Source organism: Taudactylus pleione, unplaced genomic scaffold (genome assembly GCF_031769625.1).
Source record: "Taudactylus pleione unplaced genomic scaffold, aTauple2 ptg000004l, whole genome shotgun sequence".
Lineage (NCBI taxonomy): Eukaryota > Metazoa > Chordata > Amphibia > Anura > Myobatrachidae > Taudactylus > Taudactylus pleione.
Genome location: NW_028284407.1, coordinates 610,431 through 630,395, shown reverse-complemented (window position 1 = coordinate 630,395; position 19,965 = coordinate 610,431). Strand labels below are relative to the sequence as shown.

The 19,965-nt window shown below is 44.4% G+C and overlaps 1 protein-coding gene across 7 annotated transcripts in view; it reads right to left on the bottom strand.

Annotated features, from left to right (window-relative positions):
* UBR3 (ubiquitin protein ligase E3 component n-recognin 3) overlaps positions 1–19,965 on the bottom strand; it is a 250,272-nt gene that overhangs the window by 6,841 nt on the left and 223,466 nt on the right. For all 7 annotated transcript variants that reach the window (XM_088469036.1, XM_088469052.1, XM_088469046.1 and 4 more), the window contains 6 exons: positions 18,119–18,243; positions 15,745–15,852; positions 15,397–15,522; positions 11,199–11,378; positions 8,223–8,432; positions 7,140–7,279 (listed from right to left, as the gene is read on the bottom strand). In XM_088469036.1, the coding sequence (XP_088325162.1) occupies positions 7,140–7,279; positions 8,223–8,432; positions 11,199–11,378; positions 15,397–15,522; positions 15,745–15,852; positions 18,119–18,243 (889 nt within the window). The remainder of the gene's footprint in view (positions 1–7,139; positions 7,280–8,222; positions 8,433–11,198; positions 11,379–15,396; positions 15,523–15,744; positions 15,853–18,118; positions 18,244–19,965) is intronic.

The following is a 19,965-nucleotide window of genomic DNA, read 5'->3' as shown; positions in this document are numbered from 1 at the left end:
TTCAATACTACAGTCTGGCGTCGCTGGGCTGCTTCCTCCGCGGGCCACGCTTTTTCTGAGGTCTCCAGTGGCCATTTTCTCTCTGTGGTGCTGCAGAACTCCTAGGATGTCAGTGAACCCAGTCCCCCTGCGTACCTGGCCATTTTGGGTGAGTGTACACAGCGCTATAGCCTTCCCAGACACTGAATCTGGGCAGTTGAATGTAGCGACATTGTGCAGTATATTATATGTCATGCAAATGTATGTATATATATTTTTCTGCATTGTATGTGACTTATGCTAGTGCTGACTGTCTGCTTTTTCTCTCACCTGTCAGTGTATATCTATCCCTTTTCTTTATCTGCCCTAATACAGGTGTACCTGGGGTGGTTCTGAGACCTCACATATATATACTTGTTAATATCTGTGAGGTTTGTTACATACTGTTGCGTGCTGCACGTTGCCATATTTTAGATGGAACTGTGAGTTGCATACGCTGATAATGGGTCCCTGCAGCTAATCTTAGCGTCAGTCAGGACCGGTATGGCGCTGCTTAATATTTCCGTCAAGATAGTCAGATATATCTGACCAGGAGATCGCACACGATACTGCACCCATTATTGCTATCCTGCAAGTCATAGCCTGCAGGTAGTAGTGCGGAGGATTTTAACTCAGAAAGGTTTATGTATGCGGCACCATCTGGTGCCGGGCCCCTTGCACGACCCCCTTAAAGGGCGGTTTATTTCTCAGGATCCTCTCCTTTGAGGATCGCCGGGCGGGCCCCATTGTCGTCACTCGCTTGGAGTTACTTCACCATACTGCCCTTTTGAACTCGGGGTATCTCGCAATTTCTTGCAATTTACCCCTGTGCAACAGACTATCGCTCCCCGCCGGGGTTTTTTCACAGTACATGAATTACCTCCGATACCACATCAGTCTGTCATTCCCCTTGCAGGGATTACCACAACGGCCACCCTGGTGGATGTCGTTTTATACGAAATACTAATTGGCGTGATATACGCCCTGTGCTTACTTCCCAGTGGCTCTGCCGTGAACTGGATGGTGTATTCGGCTCTTCCCTCTCACATGGGGGGAGCCGATTTCAAGTATTATTATCCCTGCTTTGGGGCTGGTAGCCAGGTTCATTCTGGATATAGAGAATGTCGATCCTGCGCCTGTATCATACATCTCCCGTTTTCTGCCCAGCGGGTGGATCTCATAGCGGGAGTCTGGCTGTCGCCAGATACGAGGAGTCACAAAGGCCTCCTGTTTCCCATTCCCTGAGGGTCCTCACAAGTAATGGATGGATTTGTATGTTAATCGTCGGGTTACAGGCATTAATACGCCTCCCGGCCTGGACGGATTTTACGGATCCGTAGGTGGTAACTTTGCCTGAAATCAATGTACTCGTTTTCAGGGCCTGTTGCCCGTCCTACCATGGCCATCGCATGGTGATGCTTTTGTGACGTTTTTCCCCTCCAACACGTCTGGGGTTCAAATATCTTTTCCCGCTCACATAAAATATGCAGTGGTCATATGTGGGATTACCTACATTGGATGCCGGTCTTCTAACTTTCAGGGTTTCGGCAGCGTCTGTATCCGCCGCAATACCCTATGGCTGCGTTATGGGAAAGCAGAGGTGCAGACTCCTTCCATGGGGAAGATCTTGTTTGGTCCTGACCTTGACAAGATCGTTGCATCATTGGCAGTATCACTAATGGGGAGATACCGTCTTTAGCTACTCCCACTACATTCGGACTAACTCTTAAGTCTTTTTGTCCTCAGGGTCAGCCTAAAGGCCTGTTTTTTCCTAGGCTGTCGGCCTCCATGGGGGCCACCATATCCAGTACCGAGCAGTCCTGGACTTCCGGACGACCCTGTTTCTACACCTGAGGATATACCCTCAGCCTGACGGGACAGGTCTACATCTGGGGAATTCCAGAGTGAGGTACTGATTCTCAACGGCCTCTCATTTCTCAGGCGGCCTCCTCACAGGCATTGTTACACGGGCCCTTCTTCAGACCTGATCAGGGCCTTACAATCCCAGAAAGCTATATAGTCTTTGTGGTAAGCAGAGCTATTTCGGCCAACCTCACTATCTCAGTGAGGGACTGGTTGTTCTACTTTCTTTCTGGGGCAGTGACCGACTGGTCCTCATTTGCCTATACTCTGTCTCAAATCCCTGAATCAGATTCCAACGGTGCCTGGACCCAGGTGGAATCGTCCATGCTCCATCATCCGACGTTTGGAACCTGGGGATTTTATGGTATATCTGAGTATTCAGGATACGTACCTACGGGTACATACAGAGCCCTCTCATCAGCATGGGTTCAGGTTTGCTGTGCCACAGCAACACTTGTAAGTTTCGGGCTCTGCCTTTAGGGACTGTCCTCAACTCCACTGGGGTTTACCAGCCTTATGGATTTTCTGACAGTTCACCTGTTCAGTGTATCCGAATGCTCCTTTCTCTGGACGTCTCCTGCTTTTAGCAGGATCACCAAGGTACTTTACCGCCAGGTCAGGATAACCGTGGCTTCTTCTCGGCACAGATAATTAGTCAACGGAGAAAAAGTCCTCCCTGCATCCCTCACAGGGTTTTCTTCATCTGGGAGCACTGCTGGATTCTCAGAATCTGAGAATTTTTCTGGCGTAAGACAAGATCTCCACTCTTCAACTTGGAGTGTGCGGATATCTACGCAGTCGACATATGTCATTACTCTTTGTGATGCGCGGTCTACCTTTTGGTAGGGTGGAATGTGCTCAGTTCCATTCCAGGCCTTGCCATAATTGACTCCCCTCCAGATGGATCGAGTTTTTTCCATCGGATCGCTGTTCGAACGATGATACTTTCTCCGGAGGCGAGTTGGTCTCTGTCCGGGTGGCTATGGCCATCTCGTCCAGGGTGTTCTTTGCTACAGACAGTGTCTGGTCCGCATTCGTTTCGGGGCAGTTGGACGTCTGTCGCTTCTGCCCTGCCACTTAACTTGTTGATACTTTAGGCTGTCTTGGACCTTCACTCTGGCCTAACCCATATGTCACGGTAAACCTGAATAGGTTCAGTCCGACAGTGTCACAACAGTGGCTTCCATCTAGGCAACACTGGTAGTTGGGTGGCAATGTCAGGAATGTCATCCATTCTGACATAGTCCAAGGGTCTTCTCCTGGCCAACTCTGCAGTGTTTATTCCCGGAGCTCTCCATTGGGAAGCGGGCTTCCTCAGCCGTCACGACGTGCATCCCGGGGACTAGTCTCTTCTCCAAGAGAGGTTTCAACTCCTGGTGAGCAGAGAGGGCCTCCCTGAGGGGATTGATCCTCATGGCCTTCTGACTCGATCACACATTACCGGTGTTACAGTCCAGCTCTAGGAGTACTGAAGCTACCTTCAGTGACTCTTTGTCAGTGAAGTGGTCCTTCCACTTTGTGTACCTGTGTCCTCTGGTCTCCCTTCTTCCTCGAGGTCTTCGGAAGTTTAATTCGAGACGGAGGGGCTTTCCTTCTGGGGGCTCCAGTTCGTCCCAGACATCACTGGTACTAAGATTTTCGGAGTCTCCTCATCCTACTGCTTCACTATCTGGACCTGTTGTCTCAGGGTCTTTGTTTTTCCCTGGACCTGGATCGTTTGTCTTTGACTGCGCCCCTACTGTGGTCCTAGGGCTTCCCTGGCTCTGTCTTTATTGAGATGTTTAGAGCAGATAGGCCAGACTTTGCTGGGATCTGCCACGGACTGTGGCATACATAATTCTTATGGTATCGTACCTGTTGATACGATCCTCCGGTGTCCAGCATTTCCAGATATTCTGGCATTCCTTCCGGCTGGCTTGGGTTTCAGCCTTGGCCTGGCCTTCCTGACAGTGCGGATCTCTACACTGTCGGTATGGTTAAGATATGGAATTGCTCCGCTCTGGTATCCAGTTCATCCTTTGGAGTATTTTCTGGATTATGCCTCCACTTGTCCTCCCAAGGGACTCCTGGGGAGTTAGTAGTGGTTCTTTGTTCCCTCCGTGGACAGTCAATGGAACTGCTGGTTGTGATAGCCATTACATGGTCTATTGTTTAAGCTCTCTCTCTCTCTCTCTCTCAGGGTGTTTAAATCAACCAGGAGAGTGTCTGAATTGGGAGCGTTCTCATGTGGCTCCCTCTTCTGGAGGGCATCATGTCAGGGTGTGAGTTGCTCTCGCCCTGTGTTTCTTCTTAGAGTGGTTTTTAGGTTCCATATTATTCTGGAACTTATGGTACGGCCATTCAGTCCCCAGTCCTCTCGGTTGGTGTGGCCTCATTGACTGTGGTCCGGCCTCTTTGGCTTTATGTGATCCGTTCAAGTTCCTTATGGTAATCGGACTCCTTATTGGTGGTCTGCGGTTTCTGGTTTTCACAGGAAACGATGGCCGGCATATAATGAAATGTTGGCTGGATGGCCTCGTATGTCTTCCTCAGGGGCCTACCCATGGGTGGGCATTTCTGTCGTTGAGGCTTGTTTTTTCTCGGGCCATGTAACCCTCGTGGGCGGCTCGTTGTGGCGCCTCGGCTGTTTTGCCTTACTAGGTGTCCACGTGGTCTTCTGTCCATACCTTTTTAAGGTTCTAGGCATTGGTTTCCTTTGCCTCTCAGAATGCTTCCTTTTTGGCGACGGATTCTCCTCTCAGCACAGGAGCGTCCCCACCCTTGGTTGAACTGCTTTGGGACATCCCCAAGGTCAACCCTGTGGACCCCCTATGGACCCTGAAGTAGAAAACAAGAGATATGGTAAGAACTTACCTTTGTTATCTCTGTTTCTACGAAGTCCATAGGGTCCACAGGGCGCCCGCCCTGACGCACCTGGCTTCATATGGGCTGTGTTACTGGTCACCGGTTTCCCGTCTCCTTTTCTGTGAGTATGGTTCTAGAGTGTTCCAGTTTTCTCTCTCTTTTTCTCTCCTCCTCCGGCCTTTGGCTACTTACAAACTGAGGTGCCTCTGGCTGGGGGGCGGGGTTATAGGGAGAGTGGACCCAAGTGCATCCTGGGAGCTAAAAGCTTTAACTGCGTGGTGCCCGGATTTGGTTCCCAACCTATACCCCAAGGTCAACCCTGTGGACCCTATGGACTTCGTAGAAACAGAGATAACAAAGGTAAGTTCTTACCATATCTCTTGTTTTTGCAGCTATGTCTATAAACCATGTCCTTGTCCTGTCTTGTATTGTACGGCTAATAACTGTTTTTCTTGTGTGCTCATTTATGTACTGTGTAAGGCGCTGCGGAACCTTTGTGGCGCCATATAAATAAAGGATAATAATAATAATCACCCCAAGAACAATATCCCCACAGTGAAACATGGTGGTGGCAGCATCATGCTTTGGGGAGGCTTTTCAGCAGCATGGACTGGGAAACTGATTCGAGTCGAGGAAAGGATGGATGGTGCTAAATACAGGAATATTCTTGAGCAAAACCTGTTTCAGTCTGCCTGTGATTTGAGACTGGGACGGAGGTTCACCTTCCAGCAGGACAATGACCCAAAGCATACTGCTAAAGCAACACTTGAGTGGTTTAAGGGGAAACATTTAAATGTGTTGGAATGGCCTAATCAAAGCCCAGATCTCAATCCAGTTGAGAATCTGTGGTCAGACTTGAAGATTGCTGTTCATAAGCGGAAACCATCCAACATGAAGGAGCTGGAGCAGTTTTGCCTTGAGGAATGGGCACAAATCCCAGGGGCAAGATGTGGCAAGCTCATAGAGACTTATCCAAAGTGAATTGCAGCTGTCATTGAAGCAGAAGGTGGCTCGACAAAGTACTGACTTTAGGGGGGTGAATAGTTATGCACGCTGAAGTTTTCTGATATGTTGTCCTAATTGTTGTTTGATTCACAATATAAAAAAAACACAACTTCACAGTTGTAGGCATGTTCTGTGAATGAAATGATGCGCACCTTCAAACAATCCATTTTAATTCCAGGTTGTGAGGCAACAAAACATGAAAAATGCAAAGGGGGGTGAATACTTTTGCAAGGCACTGTATGCAGCAGGTTGCCATTTTGGGTAGGAGAATAGTCTCTGAGACAGCAGAGTGGGAGTGACAGATTATCGGACGTGATCTGCAGAAATGCTGTGATCCTCTACCACAGTGATCTGTAAATCTACTTACAATGGTGGCTTTTATACAGTGGAGCAGGGCCTGTGAAATGTCATTCTGTGTGCTCTAACAAAGGCCACGAGTACACTGCTCTGAGTGGGATATGGTTTCTGATGACCGTAGCGAAGTGTGGTAGGGAGACAGAGGCAAGTAATATGCTATTAGACCTGGGTGTGGATTCAAATATCTACAGTAATTAGATAAAAAAATCAACACCAACTGGTAGACAGGCAATAGGTCGACAGGTACAAAAGGTTGACACTTAAAATGTCGACATGGGTGAAGATCAACAGATACAAAATGTCCACATTGGAATGGTCAACACAAGAATGGTCAATATATATATATATATATTTTTTTTTTACCCTAATCTTTAGCCTAACCCTTCCCTGCACCTTAACTGTCTCTTTAGGGTAACTGCCTGACCCTAAGCATCCCTTCTACAGTCTTAACCATAACCCCCCAGTAAGTGCCTAACCCTAAATAAATAATGTGTCGACCATTCCAATGGTGACCTTTTGACCATGTCAACCTTTTGTACCTGTCGATCTATTCCCTGTCTACCAGTTGGGTCTACCTAGACACTGTCAACTTTTTTACTGTAGATTCAGGGGCGTATTTATTATGGGTGGATATAGGGCCCACACCGCACCCATATTATACTTACCTCTCCGGAGTCCCACGTCGGCGTCGGCGCCGGTGTCAGTGCTGCAAAAACGTCTGGAAAATGGCAGCTGCGGCCATCTTCCCGTCATTAGACACAGTATAACACACACTCCTATCTTTACTGAAATAACTTGAAGCATACAGTACTGTAAGTTAATAGTAAATTCCTGTTTTAGGGAGTTTAGATCGGTGTTTTACATTTACCGTTTAGGGCTTTGGTTGCAATTAGTCGGTCTCACACTAGCTTTTACAGTTACTCTGTGTGTTGCAAAAATCTATATTGCCAATCCATGCTTCTATGTGAAAAGTTTAACAAGGGCAGGTCCAAGAAAAAATTTGCCAGGGTGAAAAGCACCAGTAACTGTATTTTGCATGTGGAAGTCATCACCTGAGTTCCCGGTCTTCTTCCCCGTGAGCATCCAGATACACAGAGCCCCAAAGACAGAAGCGATTCCCCCGAATGATGATTATTACAGAGGCATTGATCAGCAGGAATATCCCTGTCCCAGCACCACAGTTCTGGGAATGCTGTGGAAAAAATACAATCCCATCATTCAGCAAAAACAGCATTATCATTTACTGGACACTTTGCTACATTTGATAAGTTATTTGTCTGCAGAAACAGCAATTCCAGACATTAAATGTTGTTATGTGCACAATATTAACATCAGGTACAAATGTACTTATACACACACAAGCTAGTTACGGAAACCTACAACTAGAATGACGGAGAAGGGCTCCCTTACTGGAAACCATTGTTAAAGAGCCAACCTTCAGTCATCAATTTGCTTGTAGCAGTCTTTGGAATTAAAAAAAATATTAATAGGCACATCATCATTGTTATTAGTGGAGGCCTAGCCGGCAAGCAAGCAGGACTTGTATGTACAGAGTTCCTGCTGCCGGACATATTAAACCGGGGTTTGCACTAAAGCCGCTGGTTTTGGTGGCCTTTGAGCCCTATCCGAGCTGCGGAGAGCTCCATGGGTACTGCAGTATCACTTAGTCACGATTGTGAGCAGTGCTGCAGGCAGAACCTCCGGCCTGTGCTCAAATTCTGGAGATAGGAAGCTGCGTCTCCGTGTTGTAGCTGTTGGGGGCAGAGGCTGAAGAGGTGTTGCAGCCCGGGAGCTACAAAGGGGCCCTGCTGATCCCTGCGGGGCTACTTTTGTGGACTTTGAACAATATTAGGAGGAATTCCTCCCATCCTGCAAGCAACAGTGTTGCAGCTCTGACACCAATAAGATGCTAAATTCAGGAAAGTACAAAAGTCTGAGAATCGCTAAGCATGGTGGATTGTCTTAGTCATGCTATATGGCATGAAAAGGTGTATAAGGGATACATCTAAGTAAAGGCAATAAAATCTGAATAAGCACCACTTATGTTTGGTTGCAGACACCTTTCCGTAAAAGCACAGGTGAAATATTACTGAGATTACACCGTAATAAAAGATGATGATAGGTAAATCTCTTACCAATACACATTCACAGACATTTTGTTGTTTGCAGCAAAGACCCTTTAAGCAAACAAAGGTGCCGCAAACCAGACAAAGCGCTGGGTCCTTGGGGACTTTAGAGCACAGGCTGCAGGCCTTCCTGTGATAATATTGGAAAATGGTGTTGTAGACATCTGGCAACTGAAGAAGACGTGGTAAGTCCCACTTTGACTCTTGAATAAGCAAAGCCTGGAAAACAAAACAATTAAATAAACCAACCGGCAGAACATTAAAAAAAAAAAAAATACTTAGTGCACAAATATTAGAAAAAAACTATTCTTTACATATTACATAAGACAGTAATAGTTTCGTATTTTTAGATGGACCATCTTATGAAGGGACACCTTAGCAACAGTTGTATAGTAAGTAATATCGGATATATCCATTGTAAGCTATAAATACCTTAACTTCCCAGAAAAAAAACTGGTACTCCCATCTAGGAGGGACACGTTGTTCTAAAGTACAGGGTGGTCCATAGAAGTGTAAAAACACCCTTACAAAAAGGAAATATTAATCCAGTGTCTACAAATATGATATGGGAGTGGGGGAAAACTTTTTAGGGTATGTCGCCATTATCGCGGCCATCTTGGATGCAAATCTAATTATTTAATTGAGAAAATAGTCATGTGACATCAGATGCGGAATTTCATAAGAAAAACAATGGTGTTATTCGTTTTAACATATCTTTATGCCTTCTCTCATACATATATACATCAGATTCATATACATATACACAATCATACATACATTTACATTCATACACATATACTGATCAGCCATAACATTAAAACTACCGGCCTAATATTGTGCAGGTCCCCCTTGTGCTGCCAAAACAGCTCTGACCCATCAAGCCATAAACTACACAAGGCCTCTGAAGGTATCCTGCGGTATTTGGCACCAAGACATTATCAGCAGATTCTTTAAGTCCTGCAAATTGCGGTCAGGATGCGGCCTGGGATCGGATGCTACTCACCTCCGCACCGGTGTCTTTGGGCTTAAGTGTTCAGTCGCTGGGAGTGTAGGTTAGTGGTGGCTGAGTATTCTCCCCGGGGTTCTGCTAGGGCGTCCGTGCGTGCGTCCTGGTTCCCGGGAATGGGCGCAGCCACGTTGGTCCAAATCAGCTGACTAGTCTCTCCTAAAGGTAGTCCTGCAATCACTCAGCTGATCCTCTGATCCAATGACCAGCTACCCAGGGGTATTTAGTCTGACTCCAGGAACAGGAAATTGCTGTTCAACTTCGCTGTTCCAGTGATTGTGATACTCACCAGTGTTTCTCCATGTAATATCTTCAGGTGTGTTGCTTCAGCCTTCTTGGTGACCTCCAGTGTTATTTGCATCAGCTCCCATGCAGACTCCCAGCGTGTCACTTCAGTTCTCTCACTGAACTCCAGTTCTTCATGTAATTGTTCTTCTGTTGTTTATTATTGTGCTGTTCAGTTCCTCAGCTTCCTCCCTGTGTTACAGGTGTCAGTTTTCATGCTGATTCCTAACAATTATCAATGCATTCCTGTGTTACACTTTCCGGTTTTCTTTAGAGCAAACCTGCGACTGGATCCCTAACTAATTCTCAGTGCATTCCTGTGTTATACTTTCCTGTGTTCTTCAGAGCAAGCCTGCGACTGAATCTCTTACAATCCTCAGTACATCCCTGTGTCTACATTCCCAGTGCTCCTCGGAGCAAGGCTGCAGCTGGATCATCTCCAGTAACCATTTCATTTCCTAGTGTTAGTTAGTGAACTCTTTGTCATGTTCCTCAAACCATTCCTGAACAATTTTTGCAGTGTGTCATGGTGCATTATCCTGCTGAGAGAGGCCAATGCCAACAGGGAATAACAATGCCATGAGGGGGTGTACTTCGTCTGCAATAATGTTTAGGCAGGGGGTATTTGTCAAATAAACATCCACATGGATGCTAAGACCCAAGGTTTCTCAGCAGAACATTGCCCAGAGTATCACACTGCCCCAACCAGCTCCCCTTCTTCCCATAGTGCATCTTCTTCCCAAACAACCAGCGGGAGCGCGCATCGCTGGTAGTTTCCAACATTTGCATGCCCGGTTAACGAGCGATTGAATGATAACGATGTTGTTATCGTTCAATCGCTTTGTTTACTCAGGTAGTGGATGTGCGCCTTTACGCTTGTCCATTTTTCCTGCTTCCAACACACAGACTTCAAGAACTGAGTGTACACCTGCTACCGAATATATCCCAGCCCTTGACAAATGCCAATGTAACGAGGTAATCAAAGTTATTCACTTCACCTGTCAGTGGCTTTAATGTTATGGCTGATCTGTGTATATATACAGATGTGTCCTCATAAACTGTAGATTCAGTTGCGCCAAACAGCCCCTCTGGGCGTGCCAGGCACCTGGTGACTCAAAATGTATGTTTTTTATTTGCACAAATAAAACAACTGGAAGCAACAAAACTACTTTGAGCCTGAATCTGTATAGGAAGAGCTACGAAGCAGCAGCCGCAACTTTTTCTCACGCCAAGTTCCGTTGTGTGCTTCTGCAACTTTGTAGTTGTTTAAAATGAATTCCTGTGTGGTTACTGTCGGAGTGTCTGTAGTACCCTATAAGTGATGTTTTGCTGCGTCTGCAATGTAAATAAGATGCACAATATAAAAAAAAAATATGCTACGCTACATCTCTGAGTGACTTAGTCACGCCAGGGATCTTGAGCTATAAGACATAATGAGGCTAGGTGTACTAGGACATATGTGTGTGTGTGTATATATATATATATATACACACACACACATACATACATACATACAGACAGATAGATATCTTCTTTCAAAGAACATTTGAACCATCAGTTAAGGGGCAAGCTGTGGATTCTTTTTAGGCTACCTGCAGTTACGTTTATAGGTCAGTACTACTATTATGTGCAATTATCTTGTGACCCCCATGTAGTAGAAATCTCACATGCTGTAGTTCATAAAATAAACATACATTAACTTGATCTGGGTGCTTTTCTGCAAAGGGAATCACTTCTGAGCACCACTGAGACATTAGGTCAAATGCTGAGACCGGCCAGTCTAGGCACAAGGCACTGGTGAACTCTCTCGAGGTTTCAAGGATCAATGGCAGAATTCCTAAGTAACTGCAAAGAACAAGAAATTCATCTTCTTCCTGTGACAGAAGGAAAAGATAGACTTACTACATAAACCAGTTTAAAGACATATCTGAAAGAGAAACAAGATACAAATGATCATTATAAAGTTTATGCATAAAACAAAGGCCCTCATTCAGAGCCACTCGCTAGCGGCCGTACGCTCGTTCCGAGCGATGTTCGCACATCTGCGCATGCGTACGGTTTTTAGTACGCATGCGCGAACCAGTCAGTGCGGCCGAAAATCGTTTGTACGCTATATAGCGAGTGCCTGCTATTTTGAGTGACAGAATGAGGCGTATGTGGGTGGTAACAGGGGAAGGTGTTTGAAAACGGGGGAGTGGATTTCGAACGCAGGCGTGCTTAAAGGTCAAAACGGGCGTTTTAAGGGAGTGCATAATTAATACAGCAGCGTCATTGACCACGTCACTGGGTTTTTTTTAACTCAGAACTGCTCGCAAAATAGCGGTTGAAAAAACCAACCACAAGAATAGCGAGCAGTTCATACGCTGTACGATGTACTCGATTAATCTAATAAATAGCGGACATGACGTATGGTGCGAGCGGCCAGGGGGCGTTTTTATCAAATAAACGAGCGTATGTTTTGCTTGCTCGTTCAGACTTAGAGGTGTGAACAGACTGCAATTTGCGAACGGATCATTTGAATAGCCACCCCTTGTTTTTGAACGAACGACCGCAAATAGCGAACGGCTCTGAATCAGGCCCAAAGTTTGCATAGAAGTATATGTCAGTATAGCTGAACTAATATGCAATGTGAGTGAATAATACTCGGTAAAGCTTCATATGCAACATTAACTACAGGTTGAGTCTCCCATATCCAAATATTCCGAAATACAAAATATTCCGAAATACAGAATATTTTTAGCATGACTGAGATAGTGAAATCTTTGCTTTTTGATGGTTCAATGTACACAAACTTTGTTTAAGGCACAAAATTACAAAAAATAAAGTATAAAATGACCTATAGGCTGTGTGTATAAAGTGTATATGAAACATAAATGAATTTCATGTATGTACACAAACTTTGTTTGAGCCACAAAATTATAGAAAATATTTTATAAAATTACCTTCAGGGTGTGTGTATAAGGTGTATACAATACATAAATGCATTCTGTGTTTAGATTTGGGCCCTATTCCTATAATATTTCATTATGATATGCAATTATTCCAATATATGGAATATTCCGATATCCAAAATACCCCTGGTTCCAAGAATTTTGGATAAGGGAGACTCAACATGTACTGCATTATTTTAATGGAAGAAAATGGTGCTTGTAGAGACACAGGGCCTTATCCAATTAGCCCCGAACACTGTTCGGGCGCTAATTGTTCCCAGCGATCGGCAAAAAATGGGGATTTTTCGCCGATAATCCCCGATTTTCACCGATATTTTTTTTATCCCTATCCTATTAATTTGGGTGAATTAATAGGATAGTTCGTCTGCTAACACATAGGAGCTGCGATAAGCTCGCGGCCCTATGTGTACTTGCCTTTTTTGGGCTATTTTTCGGGACACATCAGGTTCCGAAAAAAAACCCCCGATAAGTGCCGTAATTTACCGCGGCTAATTGGATATGGCCCCAAGTAGTAAATCTAGGGAAATATATATTAAAAATCAGTCAACATTAACACACCACCATAGGCAAGATGCCAAATGAACAATGATACCATGGGTATGGGTCTAGTTGGCTCCCACAGCAAAGTCATCCAGAGAGAGGATTTTTGATAATCATTGTTATATCTATTTCTCCATCTGGAACAATGGCAGCCATGGAGTGGAGAGGGTGCTGTGAGGAACTAGTACATCAGCCTAAATGTGTTTGCTACCAGACCCTCCACTCTACAGCCCATCAGCCAATCAGACTCAGTTTAAACTTAACAAAGCCCAGAGGATAGCTTAACACATAAAACACTGAAACTAGAACCACACTCAAACTTGAATGAACAGAAACAGAAAACAAGAAAATAAATAAAAAAAAAAGGGGGGGGGGGGATTGCAGTGTCTCCCAGATTTACAATTTTTGGACAGTGCTGGTTCCTCTTCATCTAAATCAAGACACTGGAATTCCTGGGTTGTACCAAAATACAGGGATCTATATGAGGGGGTGCCAATTCAGACACATCCACCAGAAGAGATGATCAACAAAACCAACGCCTTCCAGATGAGGTATATGAAATCCACCGAAACAAGCGGCACAGAATGGCTTCTGTAATGCCAAGAGACCACTGGATATTGGACATGCAACACACTAAGAAGGAACATTTGACCTTTTGGAATAGAAACCAAATGGCGATGCCAGCTTCAATCCAGAAGTGACAACTTGAACACCAATTTGTGTACCTTCTTCCACTCGCACCAATGGTTTAAACATGTACAAAGTCATGCACAATGGAAAAAGCCGCATCTGCTCGCAATGGAGCCCTTTTAACACAGATTCAGACTCGACCAAACACATATGTACAAATAACAATAAAAACAGTGGTGATTACCTCTTGGCGCTCATATATATAAATCAAACCTCACTCAGAAAATGCTAATTAAAAGCATTTAATAACCAATTGGTAAATAATGACACAAAAATAAATAGCAATAACATTTCTCAGAATAATTGAAAGTCAATAAGAAAGCATATATAAATACCCAAGGCTGGATTTTTAAAATATGGCATCAAGGAGCTGACCCAGGAATTTTTATACGCTGAAAGGGCCAAGTGGCATTTGGCATAATTTATTACCCAGCATTGTGTAGCCAGGGAAAATGTAGAGGTATACTGGTGCTGATATAAGATAACAGAAGGACTAAGAGAGGTCCAAAAGTAGAGGGCCAGGTAGAAAATAGATGGAAAGTTAAGTGGAGAATTAGTCCCTTGCAATTTCAACCAATAGTAACATTTGTTTGTACACAAACAAAATAAAAACCCATGTAGATTTAAATATGGACGATCATCATAACAGTAAAAATCTGGAACAGTGTATAAAGGTGTGAACAGACCCTCATAAAATGAGAGCTAAAATATATATGGGGGTTCCCACACTGATTGAAATGCGTGCAGGTGGTCAGTCCAGCCTTTTTTCAAAGTGACATGCAGACCTCATGTGCAGAGGGGGCCGTTCCATTACTTAGGGAGAAAGGGAATTTTAATGCCCAGATCTCCCCCCATCAAGTACAGATTTCATTATCAAAAAAAAAATGTATGAAATGTTTCTTTGCTGTTTTGTAAAGACGGACGGATACTGTAACACCATTGTTGGGGGAAGGGGGATGTTTATTTTAGTTAATTTGATTGCAATTTAAATAAATTAAATTCTGAAAATACAGTAAAAAAAACAACAGTGGGGAAGAGGTCATTATGGAAGTAAAAAATAAACGTAGAGCACGGATTTAAATACATACTTATCTCTTTTAGTAAAAAAAAAATGAAAATGTACGCTTAGGGAGTGTCTAAAAGACTTCTGCAACATCATCCCCCACAGCTATAGCATTTTCCCATCACCCTTGTAGCTAAAGATCTTCCTTTAGCAATTGACCCCATAGAATTCCTCCCACACTGAAGTCTTGATGCCCCCATAGAATTATCCCCAACCCGTGTACATAGGTCCCCATTATTGCATCACCCTCAACCCCCTCCCCCCACCTGTGCCCAGTGGTGTCCCGTCCCCCCCAGTTGCAATATTCCCTCTCAGTGGCATTACCCCCAGTAGTAAGAGAATCCCAATTGTCTATAAGTCCCCATTGGAGTATTTAACACTCAGTGGAAAAAGATACCATAACTCCCCCAGTGGTAATAGATCCCCAACCCCGCAGTGGCCTGCCAAAACCATATGGAAAAGTGTCCACAGATGCGCTGAACTCAGGATAAGGACAGAAGCATTCAATACAATGACACTACCAGCCAGAAGTATAGGGAGCTACTAAAGCTATCTTATAAAAAACAAATGTAATAAGTCTGGATTGTAAATTATAAAGTACCTAATCATTTATATACAAAGAGCATTAAGTGACTTAAAGTACTGTACCTGGCAGCTTGGAATATCCACTCCAAATAAGTGATGCTGGAGGAGGCTGGTGACCCTAAGGAAGGGCAGGCAGAACTTCTGCAGGTAATGCTCAATGGACTGTGAAGACCAAACATTTGTACTGGCCTACAAACATTAAACATCAGTAATAGGTTAATGGTTGGAAAAGCACAAAGCGAACATATCCAACACAAAATTTACATGCAACTATTAAATGACTAAATAAAGCATTATGTTCCTGGGCTGGTGAGCTACCCTGAGCTTTTAGCAGTCTTTTACACAGGCAAAACAATCCAACCCAGATTTACACTGTACAAGAATACAGTAAATGTCACCTACTGTACATACCTTAGTAATATCCTCTGCATCTTCATCTTGGTGTATATTACCTTCAGATAACTCACTAATCACAAAACTGAGCAAAGCTTCCCACGGCTTCCTGGGCGTATATATACTCTGCCAACGAAAATAAAAATTATTCTTTATACTCTACTTAATACTGCTGTTGTCATCTGCAGTTAAACTTAAATGACCTAGAAAAAGACATTACAACTTAATTTCCACATTTATTGTATTAAAAGTGTAGCTTGTATAACATAACTGATAACAGTGGCCTTATAGTTTATTATTATTCAGATTGCAAAAATCAAAGTATTATCAACTGTGCTATAAACACAGCAATCCTTTTATCCTTCACAATTTAAAAATGCCATTTTGTAGGCGGACAATATATTCTTGGGGAGATGCTAAACTTTATAAAAAGAAAAGCAAAGAAGCAAAGCACCAATACCACTGTACGCACTTGTAGACCCTATACCGGGATATGGTTGACATCCAGGTGGTCGGGATGCCGGCGCTCAGAATCCTGGCGCCAGGATCCCTACCGCCGGCATCCCGACAGTAAGGGTTAGGTTTAGGGGGAGGTACTGCCGGGATCCCGTACCCAACCCCCTATATCTACCATACTTATATCGAAACAATAAAAAGACAAACAATCTGGAATCTAAATAAATGTGAGATATTGATGAATACATTTCAGGGCAGAGATTTAGTAGGTCGTCAAATAGGAGCCTTGAATATTACTGGTACAAAAAATTGCTAATTATTTATCCTCACACCCCAAAATACAAGCGATACTTTCTGTACTACACTGAATTGAATGGGTCCCTAGGTGTGCATTAATTGCGTCAAAATAATACTGAACACTAGACTCCCAAAAATATAGTCTTTGGACTTAATGGCCCGTATTCAATTAGAAGCAAAAAGTCAGTTGCCGGACTTTTCGCCGTCATCGCTGGTTTCAGGTGCGAAAAAGTATTGCGTACGTCCCCGCATTCAATTTGAAATCGGCGAAAACGGGACCCGGCGAAACGCTAACAGGCGAAAAGTCCTGTAGTTTTTGGGGAAATCAGCCTGACACCACCCAAATGGTGCTGAGATGGGGTACCCCCGATTAGCCCTGCTATATGTATTTGGGGTCTTTGAATGGTCTCAATTGGCGCTAATTAGCGTCTTTGAGACAGGGGTGAAGAATAACATTTAGCCAATTTTGGGGGGGAGAATAAGTATTCCCATCAAATTTGGGGTACAAGAACATGGGTGCAAGCATATTTTAAAGTTGCTAAAGTAAAGCATTAAAAAATCACCAAAAATGCACCTTCAGCAATCACCTGCAATCAAAAATACACCTCCCCCATACTTCCAGACCCCCCCCCCAAAGGCTACTTCGCTAGTTTTTGATATTGTACCCCCACTTTGATTTTTTTCGCCCATTTCTTCAAAGCGCTTTTTTGGGGTGTCCTTTGTGGGGTTTTTTGCTTTTTTTGATGCAGTTAGTGTCAGGGGGGGGTGTCCAAAGGGTGCAGTGTGGTTCCCGCAACATTGCACCCCAAAACCCCAACTCTGCACTTTTTTCCGCCGGGTATTCATAGGCGAAACTTTTTCGCCTATTACACTGCGTTATTGCGCCGGCGAAAATACGCTACAAATGAATACGGGGATAAGTTGAAACCGGCGAAAATTACGTCATCGGCGGAAAAGTATCGCCGAAACTGACTTTTCGCTTCTAATTGAATACGGCCCAATGTTGTCTAATTTTCCTGCATACAGTAATTCCAATAGATATAAATACAGCAATGATTCACAAATCATATCATCAATAAAAGTGCAGGATAAAAAAAACAGGGGTTTCAAAAGTGTCCAGAAATCAAGGAACAGTGTTTCAAAAACTATATGTAGGAAAAAAAAAAAAGATTATCAAAACAGATTGTTCTTGTAAAAGAGAACATTTTCTACACTAGATCAAATTGTTCCTTAAAATAACACTTTTGTTGTAATATTTTTAAATGATTAGTTTTGCAGTAGACAGAAGTCAGGTTGAAAACACACTTCCTAGCATCATCATATACTGTAGTTAAAGCACCCTTCATTCATGCAAGTAAAGTTATTTTGTCTGTCTGCTGCTCAGACTATCAATTACACAATCATTGATTCTGCCATCGCTGCAAGTTTGGAGCTGAAATTTTTCAGAAGGGCTGATGCCTGAAAAATGTCACCTTTAGTTGTAATAGCTTATTCCCTAGCAACGGATCACATCAAAGCTTTCACAAAAATAGAAAGCATCGATTTTATTTTTCAGTTCTAACCGATATATATATATATATATATATATATATATATAAAAAAAAATTCCATTTCTTAGTTATGATTTAAAAATACCAACCTGTTTGTGTGACCCAGACTCCCTCCAAGCTGCACATTCCTCAGGGCGGAGCGTCAGGGTGAGCGCAATCAGTGCTTGCGTATACAGCAAGGTGTACATCACTTTCACAATGCAGGTAAAATGTTCTGTAAATCAAACAAACATTCATTGTTTATAAAAACGAAAGGAAAAAATATAATGCCCGTTTCTTACAAAGTAAAAATATGAGATATGGTAAGAACTTACCCTTGTTATCTCTATTTCTACGAAGTCCATAGGGTTCCACAGGATACCTTGGGGTATAGGTGTGACGTCAGTCGCAGGGCACCAAAGAGTTAAGCTTTCAGCCTCCCAGGATGCACTAGGTCCCCCTCCTATACCCCGCCCCCGGGCCAAGGCACCTCAGTTAGTTACCAAGCCATAGGCCGGAGGAGGAGAAGGAAGAGAGAGAACAAAGATCTGGACACATACAAGAATCACATTCTCACCAGAGGGAGACGGAAAACCGGTGACCAGAGCAAAGCCCATCTGCAGCACAGGTGCGACAGGGCGGGAGTCCTGTGGAACCCTATGGACTTCGTAGAAATAGAGATAACAAGGGTAAGTTCTTACCATATCTCATATTTTCTACTTCAGGGTCCATAGGGTATCCACAGGATACCTTGGGGATGTCCCAAAGCAGTATCCTTTAAGGGTGGGGACGCTCCTGTGCAGAAAGGAGAATCCGCTGCCCGAAGGAAGCATCCTGAGAGGCGAAGGTGTCAAACCTGTAATACCTCACGAAGGTATGGACAGAAGACCACGTAGCAGCCTTGCAGATCTGAACTGCCGAGGCACCACGTCGAGCTGCCCACGAAGGACCCACAGACCTAGTGGAATGAGCCTTCAGAGAAGGAGGGACCGGTAGGCCTTCATGAAGATAAGCTTCAGAAATAGCCATACGGATCCAGGCTGCCAAAGTTTGCTTTGAAGCAGGCCAATCCTTTTTACGGAAGCCATAGAGGACAAACAAAGCGTCCGACTTCCTAAACGAAGAAGTGCGGTCAACATAAGTCCTTAAGGCCCGCACAACATCCAAAGAGGCCTCACCCACGGAAAGACCCGGTGAGTTAAAGGCCGGAACAACTATTTCCTCGTTAACATGAAACTGGGAAACAACTTTGGGAAGAAACTCGGGCCGAGTGCGGAGCACTGCCCTGTTCCCATAAAAAACCAAGAAAGGGGGTCTACAAGAAAGAGCCCCTAACTCAGAAACACGTCTGGCCGAAGCAATGGCCAGAAGGAAAACAGTCTTAGCTGTTAGCCATTTAAGATCCACTGAGCCCAGTGGTTCAAACGGCGGTCCTTGGAGAGCCCTCAGGACCACAGCCAAATCCCAAGGCGCCACAGGTGGAACAAAGGGCGGCTGAATGCGGAGAACACCCTGCATAAAGGTGCGCACATCCGGGATTGTAGCAATCCTACGGTGAAACCAGACAGATAGGGCCGAAACCTGTACCTTCAAAGAAGCAAGGCGAAGCCCATGATCTAGTCCCGCTTGCAGGAAGGCGAGAATCCGAGACAGACGAAACTCCCGCGGTGCATAACCTCTCGGTCGACACCACTGGAAGAACGTATGCCACACGCGATGGTATATCCTCGCGGAAGACGGTTTCCGAGCTCGTAACATGGTACGCACCACAGAGCTGGAAAACCCCCGGGACCTCAGCATGGCCGTCTCAACAGCCACGCCGTCAAAGACAGCCGAGTCAGGTCCGGGTGAAGGCAAGGACCCTGAGACAGAAGGTCCGGTCGTAGCGGCAACCGCAGAGGACTGTCCACGGACAGACCCTGAAGGTCTGAGAACCAGTGCCGTCTGGGCCACGCGG